The following is a 20,329-nucleotide window of genomic DNA, read 5'->3' as shown; positions in this document are numbered from 1 at the left end:
TGTTCTATGCTGTTGCGATGCCACTCGCTTGGATCCACAATCTTCCGAGAGAGGAGGCCGAGAAGTTTGCGTCGGAGTTGGGCGTGTCCGTTCAAGGCACCTTGGACGAATTGCAGAAGCGGCTGAAGGAAAAGTGAAGAGCGCTGGAAGTCTGCCTACCTCCTCAGATCACAGATAAGTTGCCGCGAGTACGGACGTTGCGGGAACGAGTATGAGAAAGATTCGAGCGGGCGACATCCATGCCCAAGTTAGTTACGCCCAGAGTAGATTACGGGGTAATGTAGTTTCTGAGTCGGCATTAGTTGCCATGTTGTTCAGAATATTTACCCTAGTGTGTGTCCTTGGTGGACGTTAAGTCTGGGCCGAGAAGAGTAGTTAGTGTGTGTCCTTGGTGGACGTTTAAGGGCGTGTCCTTGGTGGACGATGAGTCTGGGCCGAGAAGAGTAGTTAGTGTGTGTGTCCTTGGTGGACGTTTTGAGTCTGGGCCGAGAAGAGTAGTTAGTGTGTGTCCTTGGTGGACGTTTTGAGTCTGGGCCAAGAAGTGTAGTTAGGGCATGTCCTTGGTGGACGTTTGAGTCTGGGCTGAGAAGATTTTTTTAGGAACTAGCCTTGGGGAATTTTGAAGGCTAGAGATAGGGTCGCGAATCGCTATATGAATCGAGGAGAGAGGTAGAGGTTACGGTTGGAGTCAAGTGTTTGTGAAGTTCCACCCTCGAGGTTCCAGTGCTCGATACCGTTCCGTGAAGCTGGAGATTAAGGGGTCTGAACCCTTTGTAATAGTTAAGTCCGACTGAGTTATGGTTCGACTGGCGAATTCTGATATGGGTGTACTGCTAAAAAGGGTTTGTGTCTCAACTGAAGAGCTACAGGCTTGGCGAGTAGGCCATCAAATCTAAGCTGGGTATTATTGCAACCACATATTTGTGTAAATATGTTTGTGAACTTCCCCCGGAGACGATGCTGTGTCTGCCGTTTTTTTTGTTTGTGTTTCAGAGTTTGTTATCCCTTTCTATCCTATCCCTTCGGCTCGCGAGTGTGACAGACGTCGAGTGGGCCCCGCCAGTGACGAACTTGTGTCGTCAGTGAGAGTGTGTGGGTGTTATGTCTCCGACGAGGAGTTGGACCTTTGGACTCCTGCGGGCCGGGAATTCGCCGCTAGAAGTTGGGCCTCTCTCCCTGACTTGTCGGCGTGCGAATGGCCAAGTGTTATGTGGCGGTGGTGCCGGAGAAATGGACTGGGTGGCTCCACCAGCTCTCCGGAAGGGGGCACCTCCGCACATGTGTGGCCGCCAGCTGTGTGGTAGGAACCGAGCAAGGACTGTGTGCTAAGAATGAACCTTGCTGGCTGGCAGGCAGAGCCCCAGGAGTGATAGGCGGCGGAAAAGTCGTGAGAATTGGCTGGCGGGTGGGCCCCATGCAGTGTGGTGTGAGTGTGTTTTTTTTTTGGCGTCTGGGGAGAGGGTGACATCCTGAACCGTGCAACGGTTCTTCTCTGTGAAGTTCCTTGGAGTCCCCCCCCGGAACACCAGGATGCGAGCCGGTCCTCNTAAAGTCTTAGCTGACGTCAGGTCAGCTGACCTTGTCCCCCCCCTCCTGGACGCAATGCGAGGTTTCCTGCTTACTCAGAAAGAATGCATCGTTCTCTCTCCCCCGTGGCTTCAGCAAGGTAACATCGCTGCTTCCAAATTCAGTTTCGTTTATGTTGAATTGAGCTTGTGAAATTCTGTTTCGGCCTGTGCAGTGTCTGTAGGGGGAAGAGGGCCCTCACGACGTGATCAAGGTTGCGTCAAGTCGTGAGGTTAATCTTGTGTTTGTAATTTTGGAAACGCCAGTAAGTGACTTACTGTTGTAGATAGTTTCCTTTTCATTACGACGCCATGTGGCGTAAGTTAATTAATTTGCCTGGAGTTGAGTTGGCTTAAATAGCCGATCGCCCCTCAGGCGTGCAAGTAACCTGTGTATATTTTCTTGTGCCCTTAAGGTTTGCCGAAGTACAGACTTGTGTGTCCTTAAGGCTTGCCGAAGTACAGGTTTTTTCCTAGAGAAGTTGAAAGATGCCATGAGGCGTGCCAATACTTGAGTCTGTGCGGCTAGGCACAGAGTAGTTCTGCATCAACTGTCTATTATGTTTTGACCAGTCCCTGCCCATCAGGCAGAGTACACCTGTATGCTTATGTTATCAATATATACATTTATTTACATGTTTGGAAATGCCAGTTGTATTTGTGTATACTTGGGTTGTGTATTCCCTACCAGTTCGGACTAGCAGATCCGTCCAGCTTGGCCCATAGTGCCGACAGCGGTTTTCCTCTCCTGAGATCCCCTACTCGACCTTGGGGAGGCATAGTACATCACGTACAAGCAAGTCGTTCTTATGAGCCTGTCCCTTACCCATATTGAACAGGAGTTCACGGGTCTAAGTGGGTAGGAGAACTGGGTTCTTGACCCACAGGGTCAAGGGACACGGCTCACAATATATTATTTAAAGGAAATAAAAAAGAAAATACCTCAATAATGTGTAATGTTACTCACTTATTTGTATAACTATCTTCCAGCAGCACATTTATATGTTCTTTTAGTTTGCTTTTGAAAGCAGCAACTGCTTGGAGAGGTTGTGCAGTACTTGTTGTGACCAGCAGTACAGATCCTGTGACAACCAAATGACAAAACTTTTTCCCCAAGTCTGTGAAGCGACCCTGGTCCATCATAAGAGTCTGGAAATAATGATTCCACATCAGCATAAAATACATATTAACCTACATCTTTTATTGAGATAAGTAAAGCATTTAGCACAGAGGCACAAATGGGAAATGCATATATAAGTTTGGTCAGGAAACCTCAAAGTAGTCACATAGAAAACCTAGGTATAGATAGAAGAAAAATATTAAAATGCGGGTCACTATCTTCTGGGATGCGATACCATGAAGTCTGGTAGATCATTACCAAATTTTTTGTTGATCTGTTGTCTCTTGCCTCCACCTCACCATATTAAGAATGTTTCTTAAAGAAACTGGGTGAGATTGTGGTGTGGATTCATCTGGTTCAGAATACGGCCCAGTGGAAGGCTCTTGTGAACATGGTAATGACTCTTTAGAGTCCATAAATGGTGGATAATTTCTTGAATAGCTATGCAACTATCAACTTCTGAGGGCTCTACTTCACTGGATTAATTAGTTTTATGTCTTCTTGAACAATATTATTACAATTAGTAGGAACTAACATATATTCTGAAATTTATAAACCACATTTCCTCATTTCTAAGAAATCCTTTTGTACATTTTAAAATTTCTTAACTTGGGGCACATCTTAAATTTGATGGCATCTTTGTTGTCTCAGTTCTGTGTCTGATGTACGAGTACTTAGTACTACACTTGAGTGTATTTTAATTGTAATAAAAATTTCAAACTCCAAATACCAAACCTAACAGTCATTTTACAATATATCTGAAATGGTTCCATTATGACACTGCATTAAAACATAATCAAGGGTGTATCTCACAACCAATGGCATCTTAGAATCAAAGAAATATGGTATTTTATTATACCTCAGGATATAGGTTCAAATCATTCCATTCTAGTAGTTCGAGATATGCTTCTCCTAATACGGATGCTGTGAGGTTACGGACTGCATTCTTATCTTCTCCACTGCATATTACATCATCATTTCTAGCGTTCATTAGATGATGCAGCAACCATTTGCGTGTGTACTGCAAGCCATCTACAAACACACACAGTATATAATTATTAAAAAAAATTCTAAAATTATCCCTGTGCTCAATTAATTAAGCACTATGCCATGAAGACATATGGGGAAGTGGAGGCATAGCCCCATGATTCCTGACCATGGCACCAGATGGAAGTGAGTGGTCAGCTTCATGCCCCGGCCGCTTTACCCTTGGTACCAATTGGATGGGAGGGTGGGTGGGCTCCAGAGTCAGTATGGATACTATAGAGAAGACAAAAATCTTACTCCTGACAGGAATTGAACCCCAGCCATCCAGCCCATAACCTGTCATTATACCAGCTGCACTATCCTGATTACAATTATGGAAGGCTAATCATATTTTAAGATGTGAGATCTGAGGTTCTCATAGCAGTGACTATGAAGATATCTGTCTTCTGGATGTGACATCATGTAGTCTGAGCTTCTGAAAGCTTTTCTTCTTTACTGACACTACAACCTTGTGTGGGTCTTCACCTCTTAGATGGTTTTCTAACAGTAAATTTTTCCAGGGTGGTGTCATTAGACCCATGCCCAACCCCAAACCTGGGGAATGGGGACTATATTTCATCTGATCCCTACTCTTTTACCTATCTGGTCCCACCAGGTACTTATGCTCCCAATAACATATCTCTCTGGGCCATTAGGGTATGCAAACCTCTCCATGATAAAATGGTGGCCCTTCAGCACTGCTCAATAACTATAAAAACAAAGATTTAAACATCATGCAATCTGGTGGGTCATTACTCTCTACCAGATCATGTGGTGCCATGAGATGAAAGACCATAATTTGAAACATACATGAGATGATGTCATTCCTGATTTAAAACCTTCATGGTGTACTTGTAACTTTCATCATATAAGGGCTAGATTTAAAGTTGTAATAATGTTCAGAGGATAAAAAGAACTCTATACATTTCTGGCATTAGTCTGACTTAAGTCCTTCTTACTAAGCATTAAAAAATTAGTATTAACTTTTATGCCAGAAACAACTGAAAAGTATACCAACCTGCCTGAATTTTAAGAAATTCTGCAAATTTCATCTTCTCATATTCCACACTTTTGGCTATGATGTCTGGTCGAATCACATCGATAGCGAAATTTGCCATGTCCATCTTCATAAGATTTAGTGTCTAAGAGAAATGGGTGTTTCAATACAAACAATCATAAAAAAAATAATAATACTGAAACAGATGAATGTAGTATTATACTTTAGATAATTATATAATATCAGATTATATTTCAAAAACACTTTAATATTAATAAATGAACTATGCAAAAAATTTAAATTTTACCATTAATAATATTTGGTATTTTTATATTATTTTCCACAGGTATTGATAAACCAAGACCCTTGTAATATAAAGATATACATATAAACAGGCAAATTATGTATTAATCGTGTGAGATTTGTGGTTCTCATGGCAGTGACTATAAGGTGTATATTCTTCTGGGATGTGACACCATGTTGTCTGTATGAAATTTACCAGTCTTTTGGAGGAATGCCTGAATAAGTCAAGTAAGTCATGCAAGCAAAAGAGCACCATGACTGCTTGTTTGATTGACTTACTTTTCAACTCAGAAGATGGAGGCAGTACATTCCTCTGAAACATCGGTAAACTCCTAGCACACTGCATGGCGTCACATTCCAGAAGACAGTAAATATGTGCACTGAAATTTTATTTTTGGAGCAACTTTACAAAAAATTATAAATTTTCTTTGAAATTTTTGCCAGTCGCATGAGAATTGTGGATGCTTAAATAAGGGATGACCAGGAGTTTACTGTATGAACAAATCTTCTGGGATGTGCCTTACTTCCAGAATTCCTCTAAACACTGGCACAACTCCTTCAATCTGGGTGAGTTTTCTGACTTCATCATCTCTAACCGGAGCACACATCTTCCCCATTATAGATATCACATACTGAGCATAATGCTGAAATCAAATAAAATGCACATGTAGTTTGTAAAGGGAACATTCTTAATATACAAGGGAAAACAAGTCTGTTACCAAGACTGTTTTGCAGCCCCAGTACACAAAATAGAATATCAATACTGTTGCATTTACAGTCCCCACAGTGGTCACCATGTAAAGTACCATCTTCAGAGAGGTATGTAATCCAGCAGAAGTCCACTGAGGTTTCAGAGGAATGTAATGCCTCCACCATCAGGGTGACAGAATAAACCAAGCAAACAACCAACAAGAAGGATGCAGTGCCTACTCTGTTTGCTTCCTTGTCTTACTCAATGACTCTGAAAATGGAGGCAGTGCATTTCTCCTAAATGTTGGAGAACCTCCACTGGCTTACATGGCGAATTCTTCAACAAAATCAGACTCACATAAAATAAACACCATTTTTTCTGTTTACTTGCAGCATGACAGCAATAAAAGGCAGTGTTTCGGTTGGTGAATTAGTAGTGACCCTTGCTGATAAGAGGTATCTCTAGACTATTTTTATTAGGCTTATTCTAGGAAGCTGTCTTCCCAGAACTTTACATTTTCACAGTGCACATAAGTATATTCGGAGCTGGAATAGCATAGCTGGTATAGCAACTGGTGATGGGCTGGATGACCAAGTCCTTGGGGGGGGGTAAAGAATTTTCTCTTCTCCATGTCATCCAGACTGGCTCTGGGGTTCACCCAACCTCATACCCAGTGAGTACTGGGGGCTCTTTCCCCAGCGGTAAAGCATCCGGGGTGTGACGCTGACCACTCACCTCCAGCTAGTGCCAAGGTCAAGAAAATGTGGATCTATACATCCACTCCTCCTTATGCAATCATGGCATGGGGCTTAATTTGTTAACGACAGGGTCAACTTTATCTTTTATAAGTAATTCAGCGAAATCATGATTCTGAAGTGTCCCCCACTGGTAATGTGTGTGGATCAATGGAAGGGTTATCTGCTGAAACCAAAGGTTGAGATGAGAACTGTCAAAATTTTCCATTACAGTTTCAAAGGGCATTTCACTGATCCCTGATATTTCTTTCGTGACTGGGAAGGTCATTCCATTAATATGTTCTGAGTTCAAGAGGATTTCATGGGGAAAAAATGTCTGGGTATTGAATAAATGAACATCATTAGTTACCTGGAAATCAAGAGTCCCTCTTTCAGCTTGTTGTCTGATGAGATCTGCATCCAGTACCTCTAATATCTCTTCTTTTAATTTTGCATTCTGTGGCAAAAGCAATGATAAGAGGTCCTGCAAACAAACAAATGTATAAGCCATGTGGTTCATGTTCATTTTTGTTAACTCTTCATACATTACTGTTATACTCTGTACAAGTACTAGGCCATAAAAGTATCCAAAGAGTATGATGCTCAACCAGTTCAATTAATTTAATTTTAAGAGATTTTTCTCTTCTCTGCAACATCCAGACTGGCTCTTGAGGTTCACCTGGCTTCTCATCCATTGGGTATGGGAGGCTCTTCCCCTGAGGGGTAAAGTTGGCTGGACAGTGAAACTAACCTCTCACCTATATCTTGTATCAAGATTTAAAAATGTGGCATTATACTTCCACTCCACCATACGACTTCATCTTTCCCTCTACCTCTACAACTCCACAATATTGTTGAGTTCAGAATCTTAGAAAGTAAATTTAACTTCATATATTAATTATATTTCATGTGTTACACTTACGTATTTCAATTCCAAAGAAAAGGATCACTGCTAGAGGACCCAAAGTACAGAACAATATAGCATTACATATTTCTAACGTACGTGGTGTGTTCAAAAAGTATCAAACCTTCTTTTTTCCCGCGTAAACCAATGAAGCGCGGGAGGCTCCCTTCGGTTGATATGTGGAGGGGACATTCATGCGCAGTTGTGAATTTTTTTCCGCCCGCAGAAAGCGTCAGTCACTGGCAGTCGGCCTATGAGTGAGGACATGTAGTGAGTGCTCGTCGGATTCCAGTAAGGTGTAAAATGACGGAACAACATGAGCAGCGATATTGCATCAAATTTTGCCAAAAGCTTGGCGATACCCAAGTGGAAACCATTTGCAAGATTCAACAGGCTTTCGGGGACAATGCCATGAGCAACTCATGGATAAAGGAGTGGTACAACCGCTTCAAAGATGGCCGCACATCAGTGGACAGCGAACCGAGTTCAGGCAGACCCTCAACAAGCCGAAATGAGAATGTCATTGAGCAAGTGCGGACTTTGGTCATGGAGGACCGTCGTATCACAGTCCGAGAACTTGGGAACAAGATAGGGGTAAGCATTGGATCGGTACATTCAATTTTGACCGAGGATTTGGGCATGAGGAGTGTGTGCGCGAAATTCGTACCGAAACTGCTAACAATGGAGCAGAAGCAACGCCGTCTGGAAATTGCACAGGACTTGCTGGACAATGCAAACAGTAACCCCAACTTTCTGCACACTATGATCACAGGCAATGAGTCATGGGTTTATGGGTACGACCTGGAAACCAAGATGCAGTTGTCACAGTGGAAACATCCGACATCCCCGAGGCCAAAAAAAGCACGGCAGGTCCGCAGCAATGTCAAGGTCATGTTGGCCGTTTTCTTCGACTCCCATGGGGTTGTGCATCATGAGTACGCACCACAAGGCCAAACCATCACAAAGGAATACTACCAGGAGGTCCTTCATCGCCTTCGTGATGCTGTGTGGCGCAAACGACCGGATCTGTGGGCAGCAAAAACTTGGCAGCTCCATCATGATAACGCACCCGCCCATTCTGCGCATCTGATTCAGACTTTCGTCGCCAAACACAACATCCCTGTGGTTCATCAGGCTCCCTACTCACCCGACATGGCTCCATGTGACTTTTGGCTATTTCCCAAGCTGAAAATGCCGCTGAAAGGAACCCAATTTGAGTCAAGAGAAGACATCATGCGGAATTCGACGGCCCGGCTGATCACCATTCCAAAAGACGCGTTCCAGAAGTGTTTCCAACAATGGCGGAAGCGCTGGGAGAAGCGTGCGCATTGCTAAGGAGACTACTCTGAAGGGGATTAGGGTTTTGTACCTCCAAATCAATAAATGTATTTCTGCCGACCAAAGGTTTGATACCTTTTGAACACACCACGTATGCTGGAAATACACACTCAAGAAAAAACTGAAAGTCGACATACTTCCAGAACTATCTACCTAACTCTGCAACCAGCCAAGTACTAGGCCACAAATGAAGCCCCCAGCATGAAGAGTGAGGCTGTGATAAGTTGATGATGCCTGTCAGGGCTATCACAGAACTCTGTGTGTATAAAGCAATGGTGAAGTGATGACAAGCTCGGGAAAATGAAGTAACTCAGAGACAAACCTGCTCCACTGTCACATCATCTGTAATGGATCTCACATTAAATCACTTGGGAAAGAGAAGCTAGCCTCTAACTTCCTAAGCAGTTACCAATGGCTAAATTTTTAAGGAATTATCAGAGGTGAGCTGGGACAGCAGTTGGTATAGTGACTGGCTGCATGCTGGATGACCAAGGGGTAGAAGTTTTAGTGCCGGTAGGGGTGATTTTTCTCTTCTTCACATCGTTCAGACAAGTTTTGGGGCCCACCCAGCCTCCTATCTAAAGTGTAAGAGGGTACTCTTTCACTGGGTAAAGCGGCTGGGGCATGAAGCTGACAACTTACCTCCAACTAATGCTAAGGTTAAACATATGCAGATCTATACTTTCACTCACCCAGACACCTGCATGTCATAAAGTTGCATTACTTAAGAACAGGGACAACTTTAAAGGACTCCAAGACTCATGAGACAGTAAAATATGGTCATGAATCCCATGGGACTCGGAACCAAGAATAACTGTGCTGGTGTGGGGTAGCCGCAATTTACCTGACCCCACCCAAAATGAATATTAAAACCATATCAACCATTATAAAGAAACTGAGTCCTGAAAGGTAACACAGTGAACAAAAAACCATGGTTCATTAAAATCTCAGGCAACAGCTGCTTCAAAGTTGACTTAATAATGAAGGTTTCCAAGATCTTCTGTGTCTCAATCATCAAGGTTGATACGGACCTGCATCAACCCTGATGATGAGCACAGAGCAGGTCTCTGAAACATCAGCTTTGATACGGACCTGCATCAACCCCGATGATGAGCACAGAGCAGGTCTCTGAAACATCAGCTTTTAACTCAGCATTACCGAAGTAGATGTCAGCGCAATTATTCATCATTTTTAATTTCTATATTACTGGCCAAAGTGATGAAAGATGTGACTTTTGGACCCTGGCAACATATTATATACTGACAAAATAAATAAATTAATTAAAAAAAGGTAAAGCTATCCCTGTAACAAGCTGTGAAGGCCCATAGGGTTGTGAGACGTCGATGCTCCCATATTTTCTCTAGACAATTGGCTCACGAATGGCGGTAAGGTTGTCAGCATTATGTGCTGGCCGCCCTTTACTACCCAGGAAGAGTTCTGGTTCTCATTTTTGTCAGAGGCTGAGTCGACCCCAGGGACATAGTGCGACTGGAAAGATCNNNNAAATTGGGGGGGGGGGGAATCCACCTCATGGGGGCTTGAACCCACAACCTTCCTACTTGTAGCATAGTGCCTCAGTCAACTGTGCCCCGTGAAAGGAAACACAATTCTATCAGATCTGAGATTCTCACTAGAATGATTATGAATGGGATGTGATACCATGGAAGAACATGGAATAAAGAACTTCTTAGGAGGATTTATACTTACATGGCAGCATATCTCAGAAGATACTACTGTCAAAACTAAAATAAGCAGTGCACTTCTGAATATGAAATTTGGATGAACATGCTGCAAGTATACAATACCTCTTTTATCTCTCCCAGCAACACCATTGCCTGTTCATAATCTGGTGGCACTTCATTCAGTTTTTCTTCTAGTGTATCCCAAAAAGCTTTATGTGCTACATCCTTAACCAGTCTGTGAAGGCTGTTGAGCAAAATTACATTAACACACTTACTTGAGAGATCTTCTAAGTTCATTTAGTTTACAGTTACAAAATTTATCCAGCAATTGGCCGTGCCATAGTTCAAGCGGTTAGTCGCTGGCTTCCCACCGCTGCGGCCCAGGTTCGATCCCGGGTCTGGTCAAGTGGGATTTGTGGTGGACAAAGTGGCGCTGGGGCAGGTTTTCTCTGAGTACTTCGGTTTCCCTTGCCAATCTTTGTTCCACCAATTGCTCCACAATCACCCTCACCTATCATCCGGGGCTGGTACAATAGGCCAGAAGTGGTTGCAGTACAAGGGACTTAGTCCCACCACCACTAGCAATAAAAAAAATATCCAGCAATTATTGTTTACAGAACAATAACACTGTGCAATACTCTGCACAACATTCCCATCACACATCAGCATACTTGCACCAAGTACAATGACACGTTGTCACAACATTTTGAGGGGATATGAAATTCTAAACATACGAGGGAAAACAGACATGAGGCAAGAAATCTTATAAAACTCCACTTCATTATTTAAACATATTTACTGCAAAAATTACTGAATATTGCTACTCTACAGAAATCATCTCTTTATTTAATGACACAGTCAGTATGGAAGAATGATTAGTGAATAATGAATTGGAAAGGATGTAGTAGGAAGTAATCATTGCCAAATTTTATGTACTATCCCAACATTTGTCTGGTGGGAGTAAAGAAATCTAGTCCAAATACATGTATGTTCCAGCCTAGATTCAAACTTCTGACTCCTTTCTTCTTCACAGTTTCCAGAACGGCTCAAAAACCCATCCAGACTCCTAATGGGTACCAGGTGTAAACCACTTCCTTCCAACTAGGGGTGAAATTATTTTTTTTCTTTTATTGCCAGTCGGGTGGGACTAAGTCCCTTGTACTGCGGCCACTTCTCGCCTATTGTACCAGCCCAAGATGATAGGTGAGGGTGATTGTGGAGCAACTGGTGGAATGAAGATTGGCAGGGGAACTGAAGTACTTGGAGAAAACCTGCCCCAGCGCCATTTTCTCCACCACAAATCCCTCTTGACCAGACCTGGGCTGCTGTGGTGGGAAGCCAACGACTAACCGCTTGAGCTATGGCGAGGCCCTTAGGGTGAGGTTAAGAATGCATGGAGCTATCCCTCCACTCTCCCATGTCTTCAAGGCATGGTGCTCAATATCTTATCTTTACTTGATGGAAATGCAGTATTTATTTTTCTTTCAGACGGTTGTCATGTAGATATGAAAATAAGAACAAATATTTCTTTTACAATCAGGTGCACACAATCTCCCCTCCCACATAGCTTACCTGTTATCTGGGGGTTCATATTTCTGTAATTTGAAATTCTTGTCAACAGCAATCTCATGAGCAAGCGCCATGTTCTTAAAACCATTGGCTGCTGTTACAATTTCCTCCAAAGATACAAACTTTGGTGGTGATGCAGCTATGCCCGGGATGGCAAACCCTTGTGCAGTTTTCTGTCTGCATGAGATAAAGCAAAACATAGTTCTCAATTTTCTTGCCAGACATCCACTGTATTCCAATTTCTGTTCTATGTAGTTCTCTAGCAATAAAGGTAAATACAGGCATTACAGAGTCACATATCTACCACAATGTGCTGTGCAAAAAACATCAAACAGTAACACAATCTACATGTTTTGTCAGATGCAGTTCTTCATACAGGTATCATTTCATGAAGATCAATATCAGGCAACTGAACTGTTCTAGGACATTCTATCTAATAATAATACCACACAAATAATAAGTAATATTTTCAGGAAATGTTACTACTCCCCTCAGTTTTTTTTTTAATTTGCTTAGTGGGTGGTGGAGTCCACCTGGGTCCATTTGGCATGGTGGTCACTGATTGGCCTATTGTAGCCTGCCCCGGGTGATTATGATGATGGAGAATTTGGTGGAATGAAGCGTGGCAGGGGAAACCAAAGTACTTGGAGAAAACCCGCCCCAACGCCACTTTGTCCACCACAAATCCCACTTGACCAGACCCGGGCTTGAACCTGGGCCGCCGCAGTGGGAAGCCAGTCACTAACCGCTTGAGCTATGGCATGGATAACTCCCCTCAGTTAATATGACACCTGAACACTAAAACTCGTCACTGGACAAAATTTGGTTCAAAAGATGGAAATCACCAGAAGGACTGTGATCTTCAGTAGACAGTTCATCTTTGTCATCTGTGCATCACAAGCATGCTGCTTCAGCAGGCCTCAGGAGGTCCCTGCAGGCCTAACATCACACTGCTCAGAATATAAACCCCATTATTACTAAGTTTATATCTGGTCACCATGCTGCAATAGTATGACATTTAAATCTGGATGATAAATTTAAGAAGTCATTAGAAATATTTTAAATCTCACATGCATCTGAAGAAGTCAGAATTGCTCAGTTGGTATAGCCACAACCTGGATAGCAGGGGTTCGATCCCCAGAAGAAGCAAGAGATTTCTCTCTTCTCCACAGAGTCCAGACTGGCTCTTGGGCACACCCAGCCTCCTATCCAATGGATACCAGGGTCTTTTCCCCTTGGTAGAGCGGCTGGGGTGTGAAGCTGACCGTCCACCTTCAATTAGTGCTGAGGTCAAGATTACATGGATTTATACATCCACATCCCCATACCTCTTCATGGTGTGATGCTTAATTAAGCACAGGGATGACTTTATCTTTACCTTTACAGGCATCTGTAAATCTTTCTGAGAGGGGGCATACAGTTGGAAAACCATGGAATATGAAGTTTTTACTGTGGACACTCAAAATTGTAGTTGGCAAGTAGCTATTGTATTTGATCTTCTCCTCTGTATGCCTCATCTGACTTTCTGCTGTTCATGTTTCTCATACTGTCCAGTTGATTTAACCATCTATAAGCAATTTAATCAAAAATGAAATTAATGTTCCCTGTTATGCATAACATATTAAAATTCAGTCTGTGGAAGGATATTTAATTTAATTAAACTGAGAGCATCAGGATTCAGTTAAATTAAGTGCTAAAGAGGCTCTTACTTATTTATACTTCAATGCTAATATCAAAAGAGACTAGCTTAGCCATTACCGACAAACACAGCTAACTTCACCTCTTTCCCTGATCACTGCTGGCTGCACCCTCACTATCATAACGCTGTCTTGAGCTGCCTCCACCTGCTGTGTCACCCCTCACATCCATGGCATCTTCTGAACCCTTGTCTGATCTATCTTTCGATGAGTCTGCCTCCCCTTTCCCTTTTCTGTCCATGTCTGATGTTTCGGCACTGAAACAAAATTTTAGTATGAAATTAATCGTATCAGATGAGCATGAACAGAAGGCTGGATATCAGACTACAGAACTGATAGGTAGATCAGATATATCAAGGACCCAGGAAAACTACATTACTCATCTGAAATCAGTTATGTTGCAATCTTCTATGATGTCATGCAATGTAATCTGATGTAAGTTGAGAAGACAGAGGCAGCAAGTTCCTCTGAAATGTTGGTATTCCATCTACCAAATTACACAGTACTATATTCAAGAGCATGACAATTCTATGTTCTCAGAATGGGGTTACTGTGAAGTACAGGTAACAAAAGTTTTGATCGGTACGCACGTGTAGAATGGATTGTCAACCTCACAACAGAGATTCCTAAATTCAGAGTCCATGAACAATCTTTATATAAATTTTATCTTAAAAGTCATGGAGGTGTAACTGTTGATTAATTTCGCTCTCATTCCATTAAAATTTCTTAAAATATTCTGTTTAATATTCGGGTGAGCATCAAAGAAAGTCCATGTAGAAAGTGAGGGAAAAAAAGGGTGGGAAATCCAGCCCTATGACAATACCCCACACAAGGACTACATGAGTTTGTGGTCCGGAAACATTCAGTAATTCTTGATACACTAATTAAATCAACACTGAGCTGTTTTGTTTTTGGTAAATGCTGCATAAACCTGTGACAACTCTAAAAGTGCAAAATAGTGTCACATACTTCACATGAAACATCTGTTGCAATTATTTCATAACATTAAGCATCCATCAAACTTTATGTCTTTCTAATCAAATGCAGAATGTGGTTCTGCACAAAAATAACTGCATGTAATATAAGCTATCTCATAGTAAATGTGTGCTGAATTGCAAAATATCTGTATTTACAAACAAAAAGACTTCTAGAAAGAAACATGATCATGAGTTACTATAATAACACTAAGCCAGTCATAAAAATGTTGTGACATTTGGTATGTGGAACATAAGGAGACTATATGGGGCAGGTTCACTCATAACAGTTGCAAGAGATATATCAAATTATGTCAGATTTAGTGGGAGTACAGAAGGTCAGATGGGACAGGGGTGGCACCAAACTAGCAGGCGAATATAGATCTTTCTGTGGTAAGGGGAATGAGAATCATGAATTAGGCACAGTTGGGCTTTTTCTTTGGTGTATGTAAGAGAATCACATCAGCGATTATAACAGGGTAGGGTTTGTTTGTGATAGGATGTTGTACATAATACTGAGAGGTCGCTGATGTATCGTAGTTCTGAATGTTCATGACCTAACAAAGGATAAAATTGATGATATGAAGGACAGCTTCTATGAGGAACTAGAACGTGTTTTTGATAAAATCTCTAAATACCATATGAAAATTTTGTTAAGAGATTTCAATGCCAAGTAGGTAGGGAACACATTTTCAAACCAAAAACTGGCAAAGAGAGTTTACATGAAATTAGTTTTGATAATGGAGTTAGAGTAGTAAACTTTGCCATGTCTAAAAATCTGACTGTCAAAAGTATAATGTTCCCACATTGTAACATTTTTAACATAGATAGGAGATGGCATTCAAGTATACTTGGTGTCCAATTGTTTAGGGGAGCAAATTGTGTTACTAACCGCTATCTGGTCTTGGCAAATGTTGGGTAGAGTTTGAAAGTGAGTAAACAAACAATGCACAGATTTCACATGGAGAGGTACAGTCTCAGGAAATTAAATGATGTACAAGGTAAGGAGCAGTATTGTGTTGAAATCTCAAACAGGTTCACAGCTTCAGAAAACTAGACGCTGAGTTGGATATTAATAGAGCTTGGGAAACTATCAGACAGAACATAAAAATTTCAGCCAAAGAGATAGGTTTTCTGTGAAAGGAAGAAGCATAAGCTATGGTTCGACAAAAGATATTCAAAATTATTAGATCAAAGGAAACAAGCAAATTGAGTGGTTACAGGACCCAAACAAAATAAATAGGGATAATCTGAACAATATAAGACGTGAAGGCAGCAGGCATTTCAGGAATAAAAAGGGGAAATATCTGAAACACAAAATTAATGAGCTTGCAATGAGCTGTAAGAACAAGAACATTAGATACCTGTATAGAGGAATAAATAAATTTAAGAGGGGTTACTAACTTAGAAGTAACTTAGTGACAAATGAGAATGGTGATCTACTTGCTGATTAGCACAACATTTTGAATAGGTGGAAGGATTATGTCTCAGTTATTGAATGTACATACATAGAGTTGGTGATGTTAGGCAGATAGAAATACATACAACTGAGCTGTTAGTACCTCATCCTAGTTCTTTTGAGGCTGAAATTGCCATTGCAAAGTTGAAAAGGTACAAATAGCCAGGTAGAGATCAAATTCTGGCAGAACTTATTCATGCAGGAGGTGAAACAGTATGATCTGAAATCCATTAACTCATTAATTCTACTTGGAATAAGGAAGAACTGCCTGATCAGTGGAAGGAGTTTATTATTGTACCAGTTCACAAGAACGGTGATAAAACTGACTGTAGCAATTATCATGGAATATCACTGCTATCAACTTCATGCAACATTTTATCCAATATTCTTCTCTCAAGGTTAAGTCCATATACATAAACGAAATTAATGGGGATCATCAGTGTGTATTTTGACATAACATATAAACTACTGATCAAATCTTTTGCATTTGTCAGGTACTGGAGAAAAAAACTGGAGTAAACTGAGAGAGTACATCAGCTATTCATAGACTTCAAGGAAGCCTATAACTCAGTATTCAGTATTGCACAATATTCTCACAGAGTTTGGGGTACCCATGAAACTATTTAGGCTGATTAAAATGTGTTTAAATGAAATGTAGTGAAGTCTGTATAGGTAAACAGGTGTCTGATAAATTTCCTATTCAGAATGGTCTAAAACAAGGAGATGCTTTATTGCCACTGCTTTTAAACTTGCTTTAGTATATGCCATTAGGAAAGTCCAGGAAAACCAGGTGGGGCTGAAATTAAATGGGACACATCAGCTGCTGGGCTATGTTGATGATGTGAAGCTACTGGGAGATAACATAGATACCATACACAGAAACACAGAAACTTTTAACCGATGCTAGTAAGGAGGCTGATCTAGAAGTAAATGCAGAGAAAACTAAGTATATGTTGCTCTCTCATCACTATAATGCAGGGCAAAATCATGACATAAAGATAGATAACAGATCCTTTGAAAATGTGGCACAGTTCAAATGTTTGGGCATGACAGTAACAAATCAAAATTTTATTCAGGAGGAAATTAAGAGGACAATTAATATGGGTAATGCTTGCCACCATTATACCTGAATCTTCTGCTTTCTAGTCATCTAAAAATGTAAAAATTAGAATAGACAAAACTATAATTTTGCCTGTGGTTCTGTATGGGTGTGAAACTTGGTCCCTGACATTAAGGGAGGAACAAAGACTGAGGGTGTTTGAGAACAGGGTGCTGAGAAGAATATTTGGACTGAAGAGAGATAAGTGACAGGTGGTTGGTGGAAACTGCATAATGAGGAGCTTCATAACTTGTACTCTTCGCCAAGTATAATCAGAATGATCAAGTCAAGGAGGATGACATGGGCAGGTCATGTACCATGAATGAGGTGGAGAGACAAGGGATGCATATAGGATTTTGGTGTGAAAGTCAGAAGGAAAGAGACCACTAGGTAGACCAAGATGTAGGTGAGTGGATAATATAAAATGGATCTTAGAGAGATAGAATGGGGTGGTATGAACTGGATTGATCCGGCTCAGGATAGGAACCAGTGGAGGGCTTTTGTGAACACGGTAATGAAAATTTGGGTTCAAAAAATGTTGGGAAATTCTTGAGTAGCTGCACAACTGGCAGTTTCTCAAGAAAGGCTCATCTCCATATAGTTAGTTACTTAGTTAATTGCAAATAAACCTCAGATTCAGTGACAGGTAGGTCTATTTGACATCTCTGTGCTGCTGAGTTGTTCTGTTTCTATTCCATACACACCAACCTAATATTAAATTAGCATTTACGAGCAGTATATATACCTTATAAAAATAAAATCATATGCATTAAATGAGATTTTCTAATACAACATACCAGCCTGGCATTGCTCGTAGTTCAATAGCTGCTTACTACCCAAGTAACACTGTTGAACTATGTGAATAATATAGCACTGGCAGACAATGCCCTTTGTAATTCTTCCTGATACTACTGGCAACAAAATGTTAAAGAGATTGCATCTAAACTACTGAAGTTAGAAGTAGATTGCCATGGAAATAAGGTCAACCTGGAGGTTTCTAAAATAAAATTCAACAAGTATGAGGAACTACAAACATATACTTCTTGGCCAATTGCCAATTGAGGGCAAGGTTATTGCTTCTCGGTAAAACAATAAAGGTACTGCAATAAGTTGCTCTACCAAAATTAATATAATATGGGAAGAAATTTTGATATGGATAACTGTAAGAATAAAATACTGAAAAATATATCCGATATTATTATTCCAATTCTAAATTGCTAAATGCGTACAAAGATATATATTTTCCAGCTGCGGTTATTTCTCTCATTCTGGTATTAGATACACACAAAGTTTAACACTTACCACAGCGAACCTGCTGTAATGATATTTCGCAGGAATTTTCTCTTGTCAATCAACACCTAATTCGCATTCGGTGATCAGCTGTGAAGAGGAAATATTTGTTTATATGACAGACGCCATGCCGTCAAAAAAAAATTTCAGCTAGCAGTAGGCGTGTGGAAGAAATAAATAACACCACCGTCATCACACAAGCTCGCCAATCGGCTTTACTTTGCAATATGTGAGGTTATAATGGCGGTGAACATGAATGTAATGCGCGCGTGTGCATATGTGTGATGCTGATGAACTATCATGATTTCGGAAAAATTTGTTTTCATGTATTCGTACCATGGTAGGGTTTAAACAGTTCGTATCAGCTGTAGGTCTACAGAAAATGTGGAATGGAGATGGATCAGTTGTAGACCGTTTCAAAGTGTTGCGGTATTAGCAAGCAAGCACTGAGGAACACCAAGGAAGTCCAGGCCAGTACACTTGTTGAAGATTGAAACGTAACGTGTCTCGATCGAAGATCAAAAAAGAGTTCTGTCTTCTGGGGTATAACGCCCTGTAGCAAATGAAACTGTGGCTTACTGCCTGCTTCATGCTTGTTTCTTGCTTGGCTTACTCTTCAACCTCGAAGATGGAGGGGAATTGTTCCTTCGAAACGTCGATTGACTTTAAAGGGACTGCACAGAGTTACATCCAATAAAATAAAACTCCTCATAACCACTCCTGTGAGAACCTCTTTCCCTACAAAAATATAATATATACGGCTTTTCAAACTACACAAGCTTATGAGAATTAAGGAATTTATTTAAATATTAAGAATATAAAATTATAAAACTGAAACTGTACTTTGTAATAGTGATTTTACAATGTCTGGAATCTGGAATTCTGCATGTTTGCCCAAATACTGATTCATGTTGTCCAATAAGCGTCTCGCATTAGTAAGAGTGTTTTTCTCTGTATATTGATCATGCATCCTTCTTATTTGTTTGCCTGACTGTTTTCTTATGCCATCTGCCGCCTGCACCATGAGCTGTTTGCCGCGCAGGGCGTTTGGTCCCGTTGGTTCTACCAGGACGAGCGTGGAACGATCACTTTTGTGGGCGGGACATCTGAACTGATGTGAACAGTTTGTTTTGAAGAAAATCGCTCTCTGTACTCTACTGTAGCCGGAATTATTAACATATTTTATAGATACGCTGTTTTTGTGTTTGTGAAGAAACTCTACGGTGACTTGACAAACTTAAGGCGTTCGAATGTATTTTTCGTCTCTCTGGAAATCAAAGCTCGTTCTATGTAGAACAGCTTGTAGTTCAGAAATAACACCTATACATCCGATGGCCTGTGGATCTTAATCGCGTATTGTAAAAATTCATATCCAGCCTTTTATATTTCAGCTTTCTAAGTTCTCATTGTTTCTTTAAACGATTAGGAAGTTGTAAGATTTGAGGTTTTCACAGCGGTGGCTATGAAGAAAGCAGTCTTCTGGGATGTGGCACCGTGTAGATGTGGTGTTAACCGACGTTTCGGAGGAACGTCAGGGTAGAAGGAAAAATACGTAGGTCGTACCGAAAGTCATGAGCAACCTTTTTTTTGCATGCAACCTGGGAACAGCAGACCAAAGAGAGTACGGTGATAGGTGGAACCAGCTGTTGTGTTAACCTTGAATGTCTTGTGACGTCAATAGCTTGCATCACGTGACCAGTATCACTCCTAACAAAATGGCCGACAAAGATATGTCGTTTCGCCAGCGTGCTGTCATCGAATTTCTTGTGAAAGAGGAAATCCCTGCTGCAGAAATTCACCAAAGACTTCAGCGTGCTTATGGAAGTGTGTGCATGGGTTCGAGCAGTGTTCGAAAATGGGTGAAACATTTTAAAGATGGGA

General features: G+C 41.1%; 1 protein-coding gene across 1 annotated transcript in view; it reads right to left on the bottom strand.

The window, feature by feature from the left end:
* LOC111874873 (T-complex protein 11-like protein 1) overlaps positions 1-18,618 on the bottom strand; it is a 28,505-nt gene extending 9,887 nt beyond the window's left edge. The window contains exons 1-9 of the mRNA XM_023870727.2: positions 18,461-18,618; positions 13,710-13,883; positions 11,933-12,106; positions 10,484-10,604; positions 6,807-6,920; positions 5,536-5,655; positions 4,730-4,853; positions 3,545-3,717; positions 2,533-2,714 (exon numbers count right to left, since the gene is read on the bottom strand). Coding sequence (XP_023726495.1) covers positions 2,533-2,714; positions 3,545-3,717; positions 4,730-4,853; positions 5,536-5,655; positions 6,807-6,920; positions 10,484-10,604; positions 11,933-12,106; positions 13,710-13,867 — 1,166 coding nt within the window. The 5' untranslated portion in view covers positions 13,868-13,883; positions 18,461-18,618. The remainder of the gene's footprint in view (positions 1-2,532; positions 2,715-3,544; positions 3,718-4,729; positions 4,854-5,535; positions 5,656-6,806; positions 6,921-10,483; positions 10,605-11,932; positions 12,107-13,709; positions 13,884-18,460) is intronic.
* Between the last annotated feature and the right edge of the window lie 1,711 nt (positions 18,619-20,329).

Source organism: Cryptotermes secundus, unplaced genomic scaffold (assembly GCF_002891405.2).
Source record: "Cryptotermes secundus unplaced genomic scaffold, Csec_1.0 scaffold160, whole genome shotgun sequence".
Lineage (NCBI taxonomy): Eukaryota > Metazoa > Arthropoda > Insecta > Blattodea > Kalotermitidae > Cryptotermes > Cryptotermes secundus.
Note: the sequence above shows the minus strand (reverse complement) of the source record. Positions and strands in the feature narration are given on the sequence as shown.